General features: G+C 51.8%; 1 protein-coding gene across 2 annotated transcripts in view; it reads left to right on the forward strand.

The window, feature by feature from the left end:
- The first annotated feature begins 6,021 nt into the window (after positions 1-6,021).
- SPTBN2 (spectrin beta, non-erythrocytic 2) overlaps positions 6,022-16,666 on the forward strand; it is a 41,533-nt gene continuing 30,888 nt past the window's right edge. The window contains exons 1-2 of one of the 2 annotated variants that reach the window (XM_061162940.1): positions 6,022-6,117; positions 13,255-13,433. In XM_061162940.1, coding sequence (XP_061018923.1) covers positions 13,277-13,433 — 157 coding nt within the window. In that variant the 5' untranslated portion in view covers positions 6,022-6,117; positions 13,255-13,276. Of the gene's footprint in view, positions 6,118-13,254; positions 13,434-15,814; positions 16,216-16,666 lie in introns of those variants that run through there. The other variant, XM_061162931.1, reaches the window with a different exon arrangement.

The following is a 16,666-nucleotide window of genomic DNA, read 5'->3' on the forward strand; positions in this document are numbered from 1 at the left end:
TTATATCTTCTGTGTGGAAGGAAAATTCACATGTGCTTTCCAATTAGACAGTTGATGGCATAAACTCCAAACTTTAGGTTCACTGGGTTCTGTCTCTTGAGATTTAAGAGGAAGAAAAAAAACCGAAAAAGAAAAAAGAAATCCCTGTCAAGAATCTGGTTTTCACAATGTTTTTAAAAGACTGCAGCTTTCAAAAACATCTTCTCTGCAACAGATTTGAAAAGATCTAATTAAGAGTCAAAAACCAAGACTTTCATCTTCTGTATAATTTTTCTGCAGAGGACAGTATCCAGGAGGCACTTGCTGTTACTTAAGTGATGGGAGATAGATCAGGGGTAAAATAAATTAAAAACACATTGTTTGGTATGAAAACATCTTAGTTGCTTCTGTTTATAACAAGGAATCACCTTCTCCCTCAAGGTCTTTTCTGTTATTCACTAATTTATTGCACAGATATCTACATGTCTGCTCTGCTGGAGATACAACTATGAACTGGACTTCCAGTGGCTAAGACTCCATGCTTCCACTACAAAAGGTGTGGGTTCAATCCTGGTCAGGGAACTAAGATCCCACATGCCGCCACAAGCTATGGGCAGTGAGAGGCCAGTGATGCTAGAAGGGCCCTGCCCCAGATTTGGAGCCCAGGAAAGGCCTTGTGTAGGAAGAACAGCAGGAACTTTAGGCTTTATCCCAAAGATGTTGGGGAGCCATAGAAGGGCTTTCAGCAAAGTGATCTGTCAGATTGTTGTGTTAAAAAAAAAAAAATAAAAGCCACTCTAGGGATTTCCCTGGTGCCTCAGTGGTGAAGAATCTGCCTGCTGATGCAGGAGACATGAGTTCTATCCCTGGTCCAGGAAGATCCCACTTGCCACAGAGCAACTAAACCACCGCACCATAACTATGTATCCTGTACCCTAGAGCCCAGGAGCTGCAACTACTGAAGCCCTTGGGCCCCAGAGCCCATGCTCAGCAGCAAGAGAAGCCACTGCAATAAGAAGCTTGCACATCACAACTAGAGAGTAGCCCCTGTTCTCTGCAACTAGAGAAAAGCACGCAGGGAGCCAAGAAGACCCAGCAGAGCCAAAAATAAATAAATAAGGGGAAAAAATTAAAAGACCATGCTGGCTGCAGCGTGGTAGATGAAATGGCCCAGGAAGAATGAGGAAAGGGCCCAGAACAAAACACCATCACCAACAATAACAACAAAATTATCTGACAAACAGAAAGGAACTCACAAAAGAAACAAAGGAGGGACCGCAAGGGTTGAAGGAAAAGCAGGAAAGGGTGGCAACCCTAAACCGAACGAAGAACACTTCAAGAAGCAGGTACAATTAGAGTCCAGTGCCACCAAGAGAAATATTAAGATAGCAATTGGAAGCTGACACTGTATTTAACAGTAGGATTATTGACAACCCGGTTGAAAGCAGCTTTAGAGGAGCAGAAGTTGTGTCTATATTAGATTGAATCAGTTGCACCAATGCTTATCTGTCCCATGCACTTGTTGTCTGTCCCTACACTAATTTCTTCCAAATGCACGTCTTCAGTCTAGACCTCCTCTTTGAGCTCCACACCCAGATACAGTTGATGACTCAATATCTCCAAGACCAGCACTCTCTTCGCCCAAACCTCATCTCAGCAAATGGTACCTCCCTCCCTTCCTCCAGTTGCACAGTCCATCCATAGCAAACCTTTTTTCCTCGCCATCGCCCCTGTGTCTAACCCATCACCCCATCTTCTCAGTCCTTTATACCTGTGTGTTCCTCTATCTCCATTGCCAAGTTCAGGCTACCATCTTCTCTCTCAACTGAACCACGGTGGTAGGCTTCTAACCGGTTCTCACATCAAATTGAATACCCCCTCCAACGTGTTCCCCACACAGCAGCTGGGATAATCTTTAAAAAAAAAAAATAATTTAAAGCTGCCATGTCTTAGTTGGAGCACCTGGGATCTTCAGTCTTTGATGGGGCATGTGGGATCTAGGTTCCCTGACCAGGGATTGAACCTGGGCCCCCCCGCATTGGGAATGCAGAGTCTTGGCCACTGGATCACCAGGAAAGTCCTCTGGAGTAATCTTTTAAAAATACAAAGTTGATCACTTCACTTCCTTGTTTCAAATCCTTCAGTAACTGCCAGGATTCTAAAGGTAGAAACCAAATTCTTTCAATGACCTCATAAGCCCTGTGTGGTCTAACAGTTGCCTCTCCTCCCAGTCACAATTCACCACATGTTTCCTCTGTTTTCTGTCCACTGGACTTCTCTCTGCTTCTCACATGCACCATGCAGCCTGCAGCATCAGGCCAGCTGTCCACACACTCTGTGTCACTGTAGCCAAGACCTTGGGCAAGGCACTGCATCTCTCAATGCTTCCGTTTCCACTTCTGTAAACTGGGGTTAATACGTACCTCCAGATTTGTTACAGAATTAAATGAAATGTTATGCATAAAGAATACAAACAGGGAACTCCCTGGCGGTCCAGTGGTTAGGACTCTACCCTTTCACTGTCAGAGCCCCAGGTTTGATACCTGGTCAGGGAACTAAGATCCCACAAGCAAACCACCTTGGCATGGCCAAATAAATGAATATAGAAATATAGTCCCCAATTAACATTGGTAACTGCTAATATTATTCCCTATTCTCTGCCTGGTTAATGTTTCTCATATTTCAGATTTCAGCTCAAATTATTTGAGGGACATCTCCCTTGACCCCCCACCCCCCAACTCCCTAACCATGCTATGATTCTTAAATTCTCACAGAGCACCCTAAACTTTTCATTCATTCTACAGTTCTTTGTTTTTATATATCTGAGGGTTGTTTTATTAATGTCTGTCAACCCCACCAGCCTGTAAGCTCTAAGAGGACAGAGACAGTGTTCATTCTACTCGTTATTAGATCCCCAGATCCCAGCATGGCACCTGGCATATAAACCAGGTTGGTTTTGGATGAATGTTTGATTGAAAAGGAGGCAAAGAAGTGGAGCCAATGAGTTTGGATGACTCAAGAAGACCGTCATTGTAAAGATTAAGGGCAAGACATGGAGGAGGATCCAGGTTTCTCACTTGTTTTTTTAAGCTGGCAGATACTTGAGCATGTTTAAATATTGATGGGAAGGAGCCAGAAGAGAGGGAACTCACCAGAAGGAATGAGAGTCATGGGGCTGCGTGCGGGAGGGAATGGGACTTAGGGCAGGTGCCAGAAGGCTCATTCTCAGACAGAGGAGGGACGTTTTCCATGGCACAGGAACGAAAGCTGAGACTTCAGTCATGTCTGTAGGTTTGGTGGCAGGAAGACATACCAAGACCTTTCAGGAATCTTGGTAACATGAAGTCGCAGATCTGGGTTCTCCAAGAAGCTCAGCATATGTGGTAGGCATCATTCCATTCACTTGCACCACTCATGTAAAAAGGAAACAGGCATTTTCTTCATCATTGACTGTACTGACGCACTGCAGAGCAAAATAGCAAGTTTCCAAAGCAACTCAGTAACAGAGCTGAGACCAGCGATCTCGGTGTTCTCTTTATTGAACATGCTTCCTCCCCAAATTGGGAAACAGTATGGTAAAAATGACAATACAGTAAAATAATAGCTGGCACTGGTTGAGTGCTTACTATGTGCGGAGCACTGTTCTAGTACTTCATCTGCAATAACTCATTTGATCCCCACATTATGATATATTTTAAGATAGGAAACTGAATTCCAGGGAGGTTAAGTAGTTTGCCCAAGGTAGAGGTGGCTAAACTAGATTTTAAGCCCATAAGTCTGACTCCAAAACTGATGCTTTTTAAATATATATATATATTTTTATTGACGTATAGTTGATTTTCAATGTTGTGTTAAGTTCTGAAGTACAGGAAAGTGATTCAGTTATACATATATATTCTTCCTCATTTTCCTTTCCATTACGGTTTATTACAGGATGTTAAATATAGTTCTCCGTGTTATACAGAAGGACCTTGTTGTTTATCCATTCTACATATAATATTTTGTATCTGTTAATCCCAAACTTAAAAAAAAAAAAGTCTTTATTGAACTTGTTACAGCACTGCTTCTGTTTCATGTTTTGGTTTGGTTTCTTGGCCCCAAGCCTGTGAGATCTTAGCTGTCCGACCAGGGATCAAACCTATACCCTCTGGGTTGGAAAGTGAAATCTTAACCACTGGACCACCAGGGAAGTCCCCTCAAAGTGATGCTTTTAAACCACTCTTCTATATTCCTGCTCTAGCAGAGGAGAAAGAACATACACGGAATCAGAAGACTTGCTGTCTCTATCATGAACTGACTCTATGTGCTTGGCATTCGCATTAGGTGTCTAAACATCAGTTTGCTCATCATTAAAATGAGAATGAGAATGTTTACTTATGAGGCTTTTAAAAGAATGATGAAATGTTGAAAAGGGGAAATCACTATACATGTGGGTGCTAAGTTGCTTCACTCATCTCTGACTCTCTGTGACCGTATGGTCTGTAACCCTCCATGCTTCTCTGTCCATGGAATTCTCCAGGCAAGAATACTGGAGTTATTGGTTGCCATTTCCTTCTCCAGGAGATCTTCCCGACCCAGGAATCAAGCCTGCATCTCATTCTGTTGCCTACATTAGCAGGCAAGTTCTTTACCACTAGCACCACCTGGGAAACCCAAATCACTATATACAAGATATTATTGTCTTGCTTATTGGTTCAATTCCTGGGTGGGGAAGATCGACTGGAGAAGGGATAGGCTACCCACTCCAGTATTCTTGGGCTTCCCCTCCTGGCTCAGCTGGTAAAGAATCCACCTGCAATGCGGGAGACCTGGGTTCGATACCTGGGTTGAGAAGATCCTCTGGAGAAGGGAAAGGCTACCCACTCCAGTCTTCTGGCCTGGAGAATTCCATGGACTGTACAGTCTGTGGGGTTGCAAAGAGTCGAACACAACTTAGCCACAGCTAAGACTGACACAGTCAAATTAAAAAAAAAAAAAAGCCTGAAATTACAGCTAATGGTGAAGTATACCCCAGAAGGCCAAGTTACAGTTTGGTGGTAGAATAATGATTCCAGTTTACTAATGGAATCTGACTATCAGAGCTGGGAGAGAACTTCAAGATCTTCTTTTAGTGCGACTCACACACTAAGCCCTCTCCCAACCCATTTGATAGTCTAGGAAGACTGAGGCCAAGTAGGTGAGATGACACAACTAGTTTGGATTAGTAGCAGGGCTTTTTTTTAAACCTTGAACTTGTTTTCAAGCGGGTTTAAGACAAATGATTTCACTTTATCAAAATCTTATCTGGAAAGTACCTCAATTACTTACACATTTGTTTCACTATGTATACCTTTACCTAAAGGAGCAAAATCCTAAAATGCCATTACCCATAAATAAACAAAGCCTTAAACCAATAATTCATGCAAAGCTCATTCTTCACATTGCCCTTATTTGGCCATTTCAGGCATATCCCAGGTAGAGACAGGCCCACATGTGCAGGGGCAATAAAATTGAACGGTTATATCCAGACTGCTCCGTGCAAAGTTCAACTGACTGTTACCAGTTTATCTCTGAGCTTAGATTTCAAGTCAGAAATCTTAGAAATCTAAGAAATCTACCTACCTCTTAGAGCTGGGGAGGGGGTGGCGGTTGGGGAGGGAATCACCTGATAAAATGCACTTTTAGCACCTACCTGGCACTCTTTAACTTTACTATTTGGGTATAATTCTTTTCTCTCTTAAGGAGATAGCAGTTCACCTTGGTTAATGACCTCAGACCGTTAGACCACTCCGATGCTACTAAACTAAGGAGAAACCCAGCTGTGCCAGGCCTAGAAATGTCCGTCCCCACCCCCATTCCCTTTTAAGACAGTGAGTAGGCCGGAATTCTGGTTGATAAATGAGAGGAGCTGAGAAGGAGCTGAGAGGAGCTGCAGTGATGACTGTTCTGAGAATCTGATCGGCGAGGAGACGAATCTCCACCACATGGTACCATGGAGATGCTTTGGGAAAGAGAGCCGGCCTCCCTGACCGAAGGAGGACCAGAGAGGGAAGGGATGGATGAAAGAAATGCTTAAAGGGAGATGGACTGACCGGAGGTGCCCAAAGAGGAAAAAATCGGGACGGAAAAGAGGCTGAATACCGGGAAACCTTCTGGGCGGTGAGTGTCATTAAAGGAAAGATCGCATGTTCCGGGGATGTAGATTTTGTGCGAAAAGCGGAGCAGGGACAAAGGTGGGGTACTCAAACTGCGGAGACAGCCCCGCAAGCGGTGGGGGGTACCCAGACGGCCCGAGGGTGACCAGGGCCGGCGAGGAACGGAAGGCGGGGCTCTGGGGGCACTCACGGGGTAGGCGGTGGGGGGTCGGGAGCCGGCGGAGGAGCCGACGCCGCGTTCGCCCCGGGGAAGGTCAGCGACCCCGGGCCGGGGAGCTGAGCAGAGACCCGAGAGGGGCCGTGGTTGCCATGGCGCCGGGCGGGGAGGGGGTGACTCGGGCCCCGCCCCGAGCCCCGCGGGGCCGCCGGCTCCAGATGGTCCCCGGCCTCCCGCGGGAGCCGGCGGCCTGCGGCAGGGGGAGGCTATTGTCCTCCTTCCGCGGCGCCGCAGTCCCGCCGCTCGCGCCCGCGCACCTCCACGCGCCCCGCCACCGCCGGCCCCGCGCGCCCCCCGCGCGGCTCGCGCCCCGTGACAGCGCCCGCCCGCTGCCTGCCGTGCGCCCGGCCGCCGCCCGCAACCGCCCCACGCGGCCGGGCTGCGGGCGCGGCGACTCCCGGTGCGCCCCCGCCGGCCGCGCTCCCGCCTGTCCGGCCAGCGCTCCGCACCGAGGTAGGTGCCGGCGCCCGGGCGCGCTTTGTCCTGGCCGGCTGGGCGGTGCGCTTTGTGCAGACGTGCGCGGGCGGCGGGGTCGGGGTCGGGGTCGGGACGGGTCGGGGGAGCAGGGGCGGGAGGATGCGGCCCCGGGTGCCCGCTCCCTCTGGGTCCCGGGGATAGGATGGAGAGTCAAGCGCCAGCCACCCAGGTACCCGTGTGCGGCCGGTGGGGATCGAGGCGTGCGGGACGCGGGCCTTTCCCGAGCCCAGAGAAGAGTCTGGAAGAGTTGGGGCTGACAAACGCGTTAGGGGAGCGGGTCGCCGGGCTCTGCGCGTGTGTGACAGCGCCAGCTGTTCGCATCGCGGAGGCGGGCCGGCCGGCGCCGGTCCAGGCGCTGCGGGCGCGCTCGGCGGTCCCTGCCCCGAGGCTGCGAGCGCCCGACTCCCTCTCGCCAGCCGGCTGGGGGCTCCCTCTGGAGCCGGGTGGGCTTCTCCTCGCCTCTTTGGTAGCTAGCTCCACGCTCTCCTTTATGCTCCCCCATAGTGTGTGAGAGAAGGGGACACGGTTGGCCGTGGTGAGCGGAACGCTGGCAGAGGAAGAAGGGAGAATGAAACCCCTGCGGGTGGCGGGGAAGAGACAGCGAAAGGTGTCCCTGTGGCCGAGATGCGTGCGGCCGGCTTGGAGTCCGCGGGCGCAGAGCTAGCGGGCAAGGCCTCCTTCTGGGGTGTTCCCAGCACCACGATCGGGCCTTTGCCATCCCCTCTGGCTCGGAACGACTTCAGCCCATTAACCCCGTGGCATTGCATGCTTGTCTGAGCCGCAGGCTTGCTCCGGTCCTAACCTGCTACATGCTGTCTCCGTGGGTTGTTTCTCAGCGGCCCTCCTTCCCTCCGAGGGCAGCTACAATTCCAGCGCTGGTCGGTTCAGGCACCGGCAGGGTATCTACAGACCAGTTTTCCTTGAGGGTGAAGGGGGCAGAGTGAGTCCCAAATCTGTGTCTCAGCTTGAGGTGCGGGGCAACCTCTTGGCATATTCAGAAGAGCAAAGGAGTAAGGAGGAAAAAGCTAATAGGGATCTTAGATTTGTTCCTTAGAGAAACTGATGTAACCCATGGGTTACAGACTTGGGGGAGGGGCGTAGCAAGGGAGTGAAAAGTAGTCTGAATAATTCTGCCCTGAGTGGAGGATTCTAAAGGACAAGATGAAGCAAAAATCCAGTCCCACTCTTCCAGCACAGTTCCTAAGTTCCTTGGAGGAGAATTCCCGGTGTTTTATCAAGAACACAGCCTTGAGGGAATAGGCTGGGGTTTTGTCTCTTTGATTGTCTTGTCTCCCTGCGTGCATCTTCCTTCTGCTATCCTAGCAGCCCTGAGTTTGTGATTTCTTTCTCCTTTTATCTCTTTGCTCGTCCATTCATACTTTGAGTCCAAAAAGATTTTTACTTTGCCAAAGTCCCCACTCCTTCTCATCTGTTATCCATCCTGTTGTCATTGGTTCAACTCCGCCTCCCAGCCACGTCTCCAGCCATATCGCCCTCCTTCCGGGCGTCTGATTCGCCTGTGTCCAGCCATCAGCTCTGTTTGTCTCATTAGATCTGAAACCCACTCCATCTTCATTTTCCTCTCTCCTTGCCTGAGGCTTCTGGCTCTTTGTGGGTCTTGGGGTTTCTCGGGGGAAGTTGTATTTGAGTTTAGCATAGAGCCTAAACAGATCCAGAAGCTAACCTCAGGTCACACTCACCCCTGAAACTTTGTGTCTTCCTCTGCTCTTGTAGCTTTTCTAATTCTAACTGCTCCTCATCTTTGGACAGCAGTGGCCCTCAAACTGTGGTCCCCGGACCAGTAGATTTAGTGTCACCTGGGAACAGTTTAGAAATGCAAATTCCCAGGCCCCAGCCCTGGAAGCTCTGGGGAACAGAGCCCACTGGTCTGTGTTTTAACAGCCCTCCAAGTAATTGTTATTCATGCAAATTTGAGAATAATCCTGAACTTTAGAGATGAGGAGCAGAGACTCTTCTCTGATGCCATTTTCATGCTTTCCTTGCGTTTTTTCTCTAGACCTAAAAAAAGATATGCATTTGATGAGAGTGGGGAGGAATGCTAGCCCATTCATTCAATATCCCTTTATTGAATAGCTATCGTACTAGGAAAATACAAACATGAGTAAGACCCAACCCTTGTCCTCAATGGGTTAAAAGGGGAGCAGGCAGAGAGGCACATAAACAACGAACTGTAATACAATGTGATAAGCGTAATAATAGCAGCATCCTGAAGTGCTGTGGGAGCACAGAAGAGGGAATGATCAACTGTCTCTGAGGGCGGTAGAGAATTAATCAGGAGGAGGATGTGGCAAGAGAAGGAATTAGGGTACAAGACAGACTCTAGCCAGAGGGATTGGATTTCTAGCTTTACATGCCAGCAAAACGGAGGAAAGGAGAAGGGGGGCAGGTGCCCTGGAGGATCGGCACTAGGCTGAGCAGAGTCCACATCCAGCAGTGTCTGGACGGAGAACCTAGCAGGACCCCAAGCTTGCAGCTGGCGGGAGTTGGCTTTCTCGTAGCATGAACAATGTAAGCTACTCAGGCCTGGCCTCCAGGTCAGCGGCTAAGAATAAGGTGTTGGTGAAACTGTAATCTGGATTAGCTGCTGTTGCCAGAGTCCAGGAATCCATGGAGAACAATCAGGTAGACGATTCTTCAGCAAAGAGAGAGACGTAGGTGGGCATGAGGCTAGGGGTACAGGCTGACTAAGAAAATAAGTACGGAGACCCAGATAAAGCAAGGAATGATAAATCAGAGAAAAGAAACCAGGGTGGGATCTATCTAAAGAAACAGAAAACTATAGGACTCCGAAGATGGTAGCAGGGAACACAGCATATTGTCCAAAAGGCCAGGGGGCTCCAGAGCCCAAATGCTTGGAAACCAAAACTCAGGGGCCCTCAGAACTGCTGTGCTCAAGGACACCAGAAAGCATGACTTACTATGGGAATTAACTCCTCGGAGTCCCAACATGGTGGCCCTGTGGGGACCTGTGATCTAAGGACACCAGGGCCGTGTTGGTTGCTTATCTATACAATGGCAGGCATCCCTGGAAACTCAGGATGAAGAGCATGTATGTCTCGAATTGGATTTGGCCCAAGGGCCATTTTATCTGGGAGAAGGAGAGGCTCCAGCTCCATATTTTCTCCCCCAAGTTATAGGAGCGGCTCTAACAACTGGACCTCACTGAGAGGTCTGGATCCACGCCTCAGTCCTGTCAGAGGGACCAAGTTGGATTACCAAACAGAAGCCAAAACAATACATGTTTGGTTTTGTGCAGCTTCCAGGGGTCCTGGGGACACACAGTCTGGAAATGGGGTCAGACATTTCTTTACGTGTCTGCTTTCTGTGGAGTACAAAGACATAAAGCAGGGTTTGAAAACCTCAGAGGCCTTCAGGGACCAAGTAGGTAATAAAAATGTGTGACAAGGCTGGGAAGGACAGGGAGTGGTGGGGTCTGAAGAGAAATGGCAAGCATAAGCCCACCTGAAGAATCCCAAATTAGTGGGTTTTTTTTTTTTTTTGGTCGCACCACACAACTTGCAGGAACTTACCCCCACCAGGGATTGAACCTGGGTCATGGCAGCGAAAGCCCAGAATACTAACCACTAGGCCACCAGGGAGCTCCCCCAAATTAGTTCTTTTACAACAGCTCATTGGCCATACCCCTGGAGACTAAAAGGTTTTAGGAGGTTTGTGATTTCTGATAAAAGGAAAAAGGGTCACAGAATAGAAGGGGGGCATTGTATATAGCAAGGGTCCCCAACTTTCAGGATCTAATGCCTGATGATCTGAGGTGGAACTGATGTAATAATAATAGAAATAAAGTGTACAAAATAAATGCTTGAATCATCCCCAAACCATCCCCTCCACCCCCAATCCATGGAAAAGTTGTCTTCCACAAAACTGGTTCCTGGTGTCCAAAAGGTTGGGGACTTCTGGTATATAGGGATTTTTGTGGGCAGGTCTATGCAGGGAGGGGCTTCCCAGGAGGCGCTGGTGGTAAAGAACCCACCTGCCAATGCAGGAGCCGTTAGAGACTTGGGTTCGATCCCTGGGAGGGGAAGATCCCCTAGAGGAGAGCATGGCAACCCACTCCAGTATTCTTGCCTAGAAAATCCCATGGACAGAGGAGCCTGGTGGGCTGCAATCCAAGGGGTTGCAAAGAGCTGGAGATGACTGAAGCAACTTAGCATGGTCGCATGCCCTATGCAGAGAGAGCGGGAGTGCGGGGAGTGTCCATCCCAGAGATCAGTGTGTGCATGACTGCTGCTGGGGAAGCCCTAACCTGAGGGGCCCAGAGAAACGGAATTCGAACTGGTCCTGGGGTCTGGACTGCTCCGCTGTCTGGTGGTTGAGAGTGTTAGGGGACTCTAGCTCAGGTCACACCTTGCCTACAGCATTCTCTGCTCAGGATGCCCTGACTCTGCCCTAGAATTTATTTTTATATAAATATTTACAGAGCAAATTGAAAGACTCTGCTGGGGATTAGGGGAAACGATGGATTTTAAATGAGAAAGGAGTCCTGAACCTAGTGGAAATGAAGTTCTCTTTCCTATTGGTGGTGGTTTAGTTGCTAAGTCATGTCCCACTCTTGTGACCCCATGGACTGTAGCCCGCCAGGGTCCTTTGTCCATGGGATTCTCCAGGCAAGAATACTGGAGTGGGTTGCTAGTTCCTTCTTCAGGGGATCTTCCCAATGCAGGAATTGAATCGGGGTCTCCTGCATTTACCGACTGAGCTATGAGGGAAGCCCCTCTTTCCTATTACAGGGAATGAAAAGCCCAAATCTAGGAAACTGAGACCTGAGCTCCCAGGGAAATCCTTGCATGTTTTCTCTTTGGGAGAAAGGGGAGGGGTAGGCAGTCCTGGCCTTCATGTGCCTGGGGTTCCGCTTCGTGGAACCACTTAATGACAGAAGCCAAGTTCCGCCCTGTGCGCCCATGAGAACACCTCTCGCTCACCACCCACATCTCACCACCCATTCTTTCTTCCGTCCCCCCAAACCACACAAGAGGTACGGTACTTCCTTTCCAGAAGCAGAGACTGCCAAGGTCATAGCCTCAACCCTTGGAAGTGGCGCTAAGGATTAAAATATCTTTGTATTTGAGAGGCACTAGGAAAATGAGACATGCAGAATTTGGGGTTCAGTTACAGAGCCAGCCCCCTCCGTGCTCTTGAATGAGTGCTGAATTACTCAAGAACTTTGAACTGTAGAGTTTTGTTTTTTAAAAAAATCCCTAGAAACTAATCTGAAGCTCATTTGTTAGTTTTGAGACAGACAGGGTTGTTTGTGTAACAGAGAGCTGTGAGTTGTGCTGGCGAGCATCCACGGCCCCAGTTTCCCCAGCCTGGGCCCTGGAAGGGAGCAATGGCTGTTCATCTCTCTCAGGGAGCTCTGACGGGCTCCAGGAAGTTCGAGGAACATGTAAATATTGTGATTAACAGCTTGTCCTCCAGGGACTTCCTTGGTGGTCCAGTGGTTAAGGCTCTGCACTTCCAGTGCAGGGGTGTGCAGGTTCTATCCCTGGTTGGGGAACTAGCATCCCACATGCTGCCCAGGGAGGAAAAAAAAAAGCTTGTCCTCCAGAATCTTGCTTCAAAATCTAGCTCTACTCCTTCCAGTGACCTTGAACCCTGGTTTAACTTTTACAGAGCAACCTCCTCATCTATGAAATAGGGATGATAGTGGTCCCTCACCCCACAGAGGGTTGCAGTGAGGTGATGCATGTAAGTGGCGAGGACACATAGCACAATGGATATTCATCGAGCCCCTATTACGTATTCTCTGTCCCAAACGAAAGAAACCGGGGGAGAGAACCATACTGTGTCCTCTGTCAAACCCCTGGCCTCTGTATCCATACTTGTTAGCAGTACGTCAGGCTTCCTGGTGTGTCATAGACGCCTCTTGGCCTGAGAGCAGGATCTGGGTCTTTCCATCTTAAATCTGTTCCAGAGTACAGGAAGCCACCTTGTGGGAGGCAGTAGCGGAGGTGCGGGGCTCTGAACAGTTTGTGGAACCAGGAATGAAAGAACTCTGGTTAGTACTCACTATTGCCCATGGGATCCCAGGCCTGTTTCTCGCATTGCCCTGGTGTTCCCACACCACTGTCCAGAGCCACCCCAATGGCCATCGCCACCTTCAGCTCCCTGCCTCCTGCCCCTCTCTGGCCTGAGGCTCTGGAGCCCTTGTCTCCACTATGTTGCTCTGAGACACTGCTGCCTTCCGACCTCACTCCATGTGGGTCTGTTGTGTTCCTGTCTCTCAGCTTCTCCACCATGGTTTCTCCTCTCCCACCGGGGGATGATTTCCACTGGCAAAGAAAGCAACCACAGTCATTGGTCATCAGTAGAGCAGAGCAGATCTAGGGCAGGAGGAGAGGAGAACATGGTGAGTGGTGGGCTCCATGGCTTCAAGATGCCCCTCACCAGCCCCGTTTCCCCTTGCAGGAGCAGGAGGCCACCCACCACCATGAGCAGCACCCTGTCGCCCACAGACTTTGACAGCTTGGAGATCCAGGGCCAGTACAGTGACATCAACAACCGCTGGGACCTGCCCGACTCGGACTGGGACAATGACAGCAGCTCGGCCCGCCTCTTTGAGAGGTCCCGAATTAAGGCCCTGGCAGGTGAGATCAGGGGAGGGCTGGGGGAGATGTTGAGGATGCTGGGGAGGGAAGCTTGTCTTGAAGAGTCCTTCAACTTCATGGGAAGACTGACGCTCTTTCGAAGCTGCTGCACTAGAGTGGGAAATTCAGATCACCCTACCAAGCCCTAGTCCCCAATGCCAGCCTCAAGAACAAACCACGTGCAATCCACAAAGTGCCCCAGCTTCCTTCCCCCCGAGCAGGGAGAAGCCATGCTGATGCTGAGACTCAGCCATGTTCCGCTGTGCGCTCAGCTGACTGCCTGGCCTCTGTCCCTGAGTCATGTTCCTTAATTCCTTTGCATTCTTAGTCTTGCTGTTCTATTTCCACCCACCTCTCCCTTCCTTTCATCCTCTGCTGTCTTCCTTGATTCTCACTGTCATCTCTCACACCTGCTCTCCCTCTCAGTTCAGTAGCCGCTCCTCTCCCTTCCCACCTGTTCTTTCCACCTGCCTGCCGCCTGTTCCTCCCATTAGTTCATCTACCTGTTCCCTGAAGCAGGTTCCCTCTACCCACCGCTGGTTTCCACCGCCCATCCTCCCGGGTTGCTCTCCACTCGCATCAGCCCCTGCCTTCCCCTATGGCCTGGGTTCTCCCCTTCAAGCTCCTCTGAGCACCAGCAAACCCGTTTGACGGGCCTCCCTGCGTTCTGGGGAGGAGTTGCCATGGCAACAAGAGTGCAGCTGCCACCTGACACCACCGGCGGCTGGCGTGGGGCTGAGTCACCCACACACCCCAAGGCCACCCACCCTGTTTGGTTCCCTCCTCCACGCCACACTCATCTTTTCCGCTGACCTGCTGGCCTCCCAGCCCAGTGCCGTGGAAGAGGTCATAGCTATTCCCCGAGAGGCAGTGCTCCCAGCGTGGGTGGGGTGGCCTCCTGGATGAAGGGAGACATTGGAGGGGGGAGCGGTTTCCCAACTTCGGCCGCACCTTTGACAGGATCACTCAAGGATATTTCACAAATACAGGTTCTCAAACCCCTTTCTGCACACAATGAATCAGAGTCTTTGGACCTATGGTCCAGAAATCGGGGTTTCAAGCTCTTTGGGTAATTCTTTTCAGCCAGCCCAACATCAGTCTGAGGAACCCCCGCGTGGTGGCCATTACTTCCGGGAATCCCTCGTCAGTTTCTCCTGTGCCCCCCTGTCCTTCTGGCTAGGTCTACACGCAGGCTTGTGAAACCCTCATAGCACTGTTTCTATCGCTGAGCAAAGGCAGAAGACATGGGTCATAGAGAATGCTACGTCTTTGGGGAAAGGTTTCTCTGGTACCCTGATTTCGGGTAAGAGTAGCCTCTAGAAGGTCATGACAGCTGTGTGCATGTGACATATGATACCCAGGACTATTTCGATGTGTGCTCAACACATGCCAACCCAGGCTGTCAGTAGGTGTTTATCTGCACCACTAAACTGGGCTCTTCCGAGGAGGCCTCGCTGTACGGGCTTCACCCAGCCCTGCGCCTTGCACCAATAGGTGCCAGAAAATACCGAATGAAGGAGGATGGAAGGGGACAGGAGTGAGCTGTAAGTGACAAGGGCTGAAGCCCATAGAAAGGTGGGACGGGAAGGCGTCCCTGGTGGTTCAGTGGCTAAGACTCTGCCCTCCCAACGGGTAGAACCAGGGAGAACCAGGAAGAACCTGGCTCTCCCAAGGGAGAGTCAGGGGGCCTGGGTTCACTCCCTCATCAGGGAACAAGATCCCCCTGTCACAACTCAAGATCCCACTGCAGAAACTAAGACCCAGAGCAGCCAAATATATATATAGTTATATATATATATATATATATTTAAGTGGGAAGGGAGTCAGGTAGATGTGCCCAGCTGTGGGTGTACTGGGGGCCTGGGATGGCCTGGCCCCAGGACGGCCTGATGGGCCCCAGGGCAGGGAAGAATCTGGAACTGGAGGTGAGAATGACAAACCAGGGAGGAAGATAACACCATCTATTACAATTAAAGGAATGTAAGCAAACAGTATAGCCCCCGTGCCTGGCTAGTACTGAGCTGGCTTGGCCCTTTCCAGGATTTCTCTTTCTCAGGGCTCTCACAGCTGGGGATCAAAGCCCATGTCCTGAACGGGACCTCCCAGACTCACAGCCAGGGGGCATCCTCTACACACCTGCAAACCTTCGGAAGCAGGACTTGACCTGGGGCCGGGGGCGGGGGTGGGGGGTGGGGCGAGGGATGCGGGGGGGACCGGTCCTCTCGGGTCTGGTGCACTCCGAGGCAACTCCGGGCCAGACCGGCAGGTCTCGAGGGCGCTGGCGGGTCCCTCCTCCGGCCCGGGGCCCGGCCCTGCCCTCGCCGGCCGGCTCCGCCCCGCCCCTCCCCCGTCACTGTCCGACCTGTTTGTCTGGAGCTGCCTCGGTCTCCAGGTGTGCTCTGCCGACGGGTGCCGGAGCGCTCGGGGGCTCAGACCTCCCGCTGCTCCTTTTTCACCCAACTCCTCGAATCTTCCACCGCCCTCGGGCTACACGGCCTGCCAACCGGGACCCCCGGCTCGCGGGGGAGCGGACCCTCGGCGCCCCGCCCCGGCGCGGGCAGAGCATGGACTCTGGGCCGCGGGCGATCCAGGGGCAGCGGCACCATGAATGGGCACGGGGTGGGCAGGGCGCCCGGGTACGGCCTGAACGGGGCCGGTGAGTTTTACTGTGAGGCTGTGGAGGGGGCTCAGAACCCCGGGGGGTTCCTGCTCTCGCCCGCTGCCTTCATCAACCCGGCTCAGTACGCCAGCGTGCTGGAGGGACGCTTCAAGCAGCTTCAAGGTGGGCTCCGGAGGTGGGGTGGTGGTGGTGGTGGGCTCCGAGAGGGGGGATCGGGGGGGCGAGGGGGACGGCTGGAGCCGCGCGGAGAGGGGGGCCCCCGCGGAGAGAGCGGCTGGGGGCGTGGGAGAGGAGCCGGAGCCAGGCCTCCGGGGTGGGGGAAGCATCTTCTGTGACTCAGACGGTTTGTGTTGGGAGACAAAGTGTCGGGGGAATAATTACAAGTGGCCGGGAAATCCGCGGATGCTGACAGAGCCGGGAGAGGCTTGGACCCGCTGGAGGGGCGGCGGGGCCCCGCTGGGCGTGTGTCCCCGGGGGCGCGGAGCTCGAAGGCGCGGCCGGGTCTCCCTGAGACTCTCGGGGGTTTGGGGAGGACGGTCCTGCTGGGGTGGTCGGGGAAGGAGGCAGGGGACTGAACCAGCAGGCGAGGGGCCCAGGGCGTTTGTGCTGCCCT

The sequence above is a fragment of the Dama dama genome, chromosome 2, assembly GCF_033118175.1.
Source record: "Dama dama isolate Ldn47 chromosome 2, ASM3311817v1, whole genome shotgun sequence".
Lineage (NCBI taxonomy): Eukaryota > Metazoa > Chordata > Mammalia > Artiodactyla > Cervidae > Dama > Dama dama.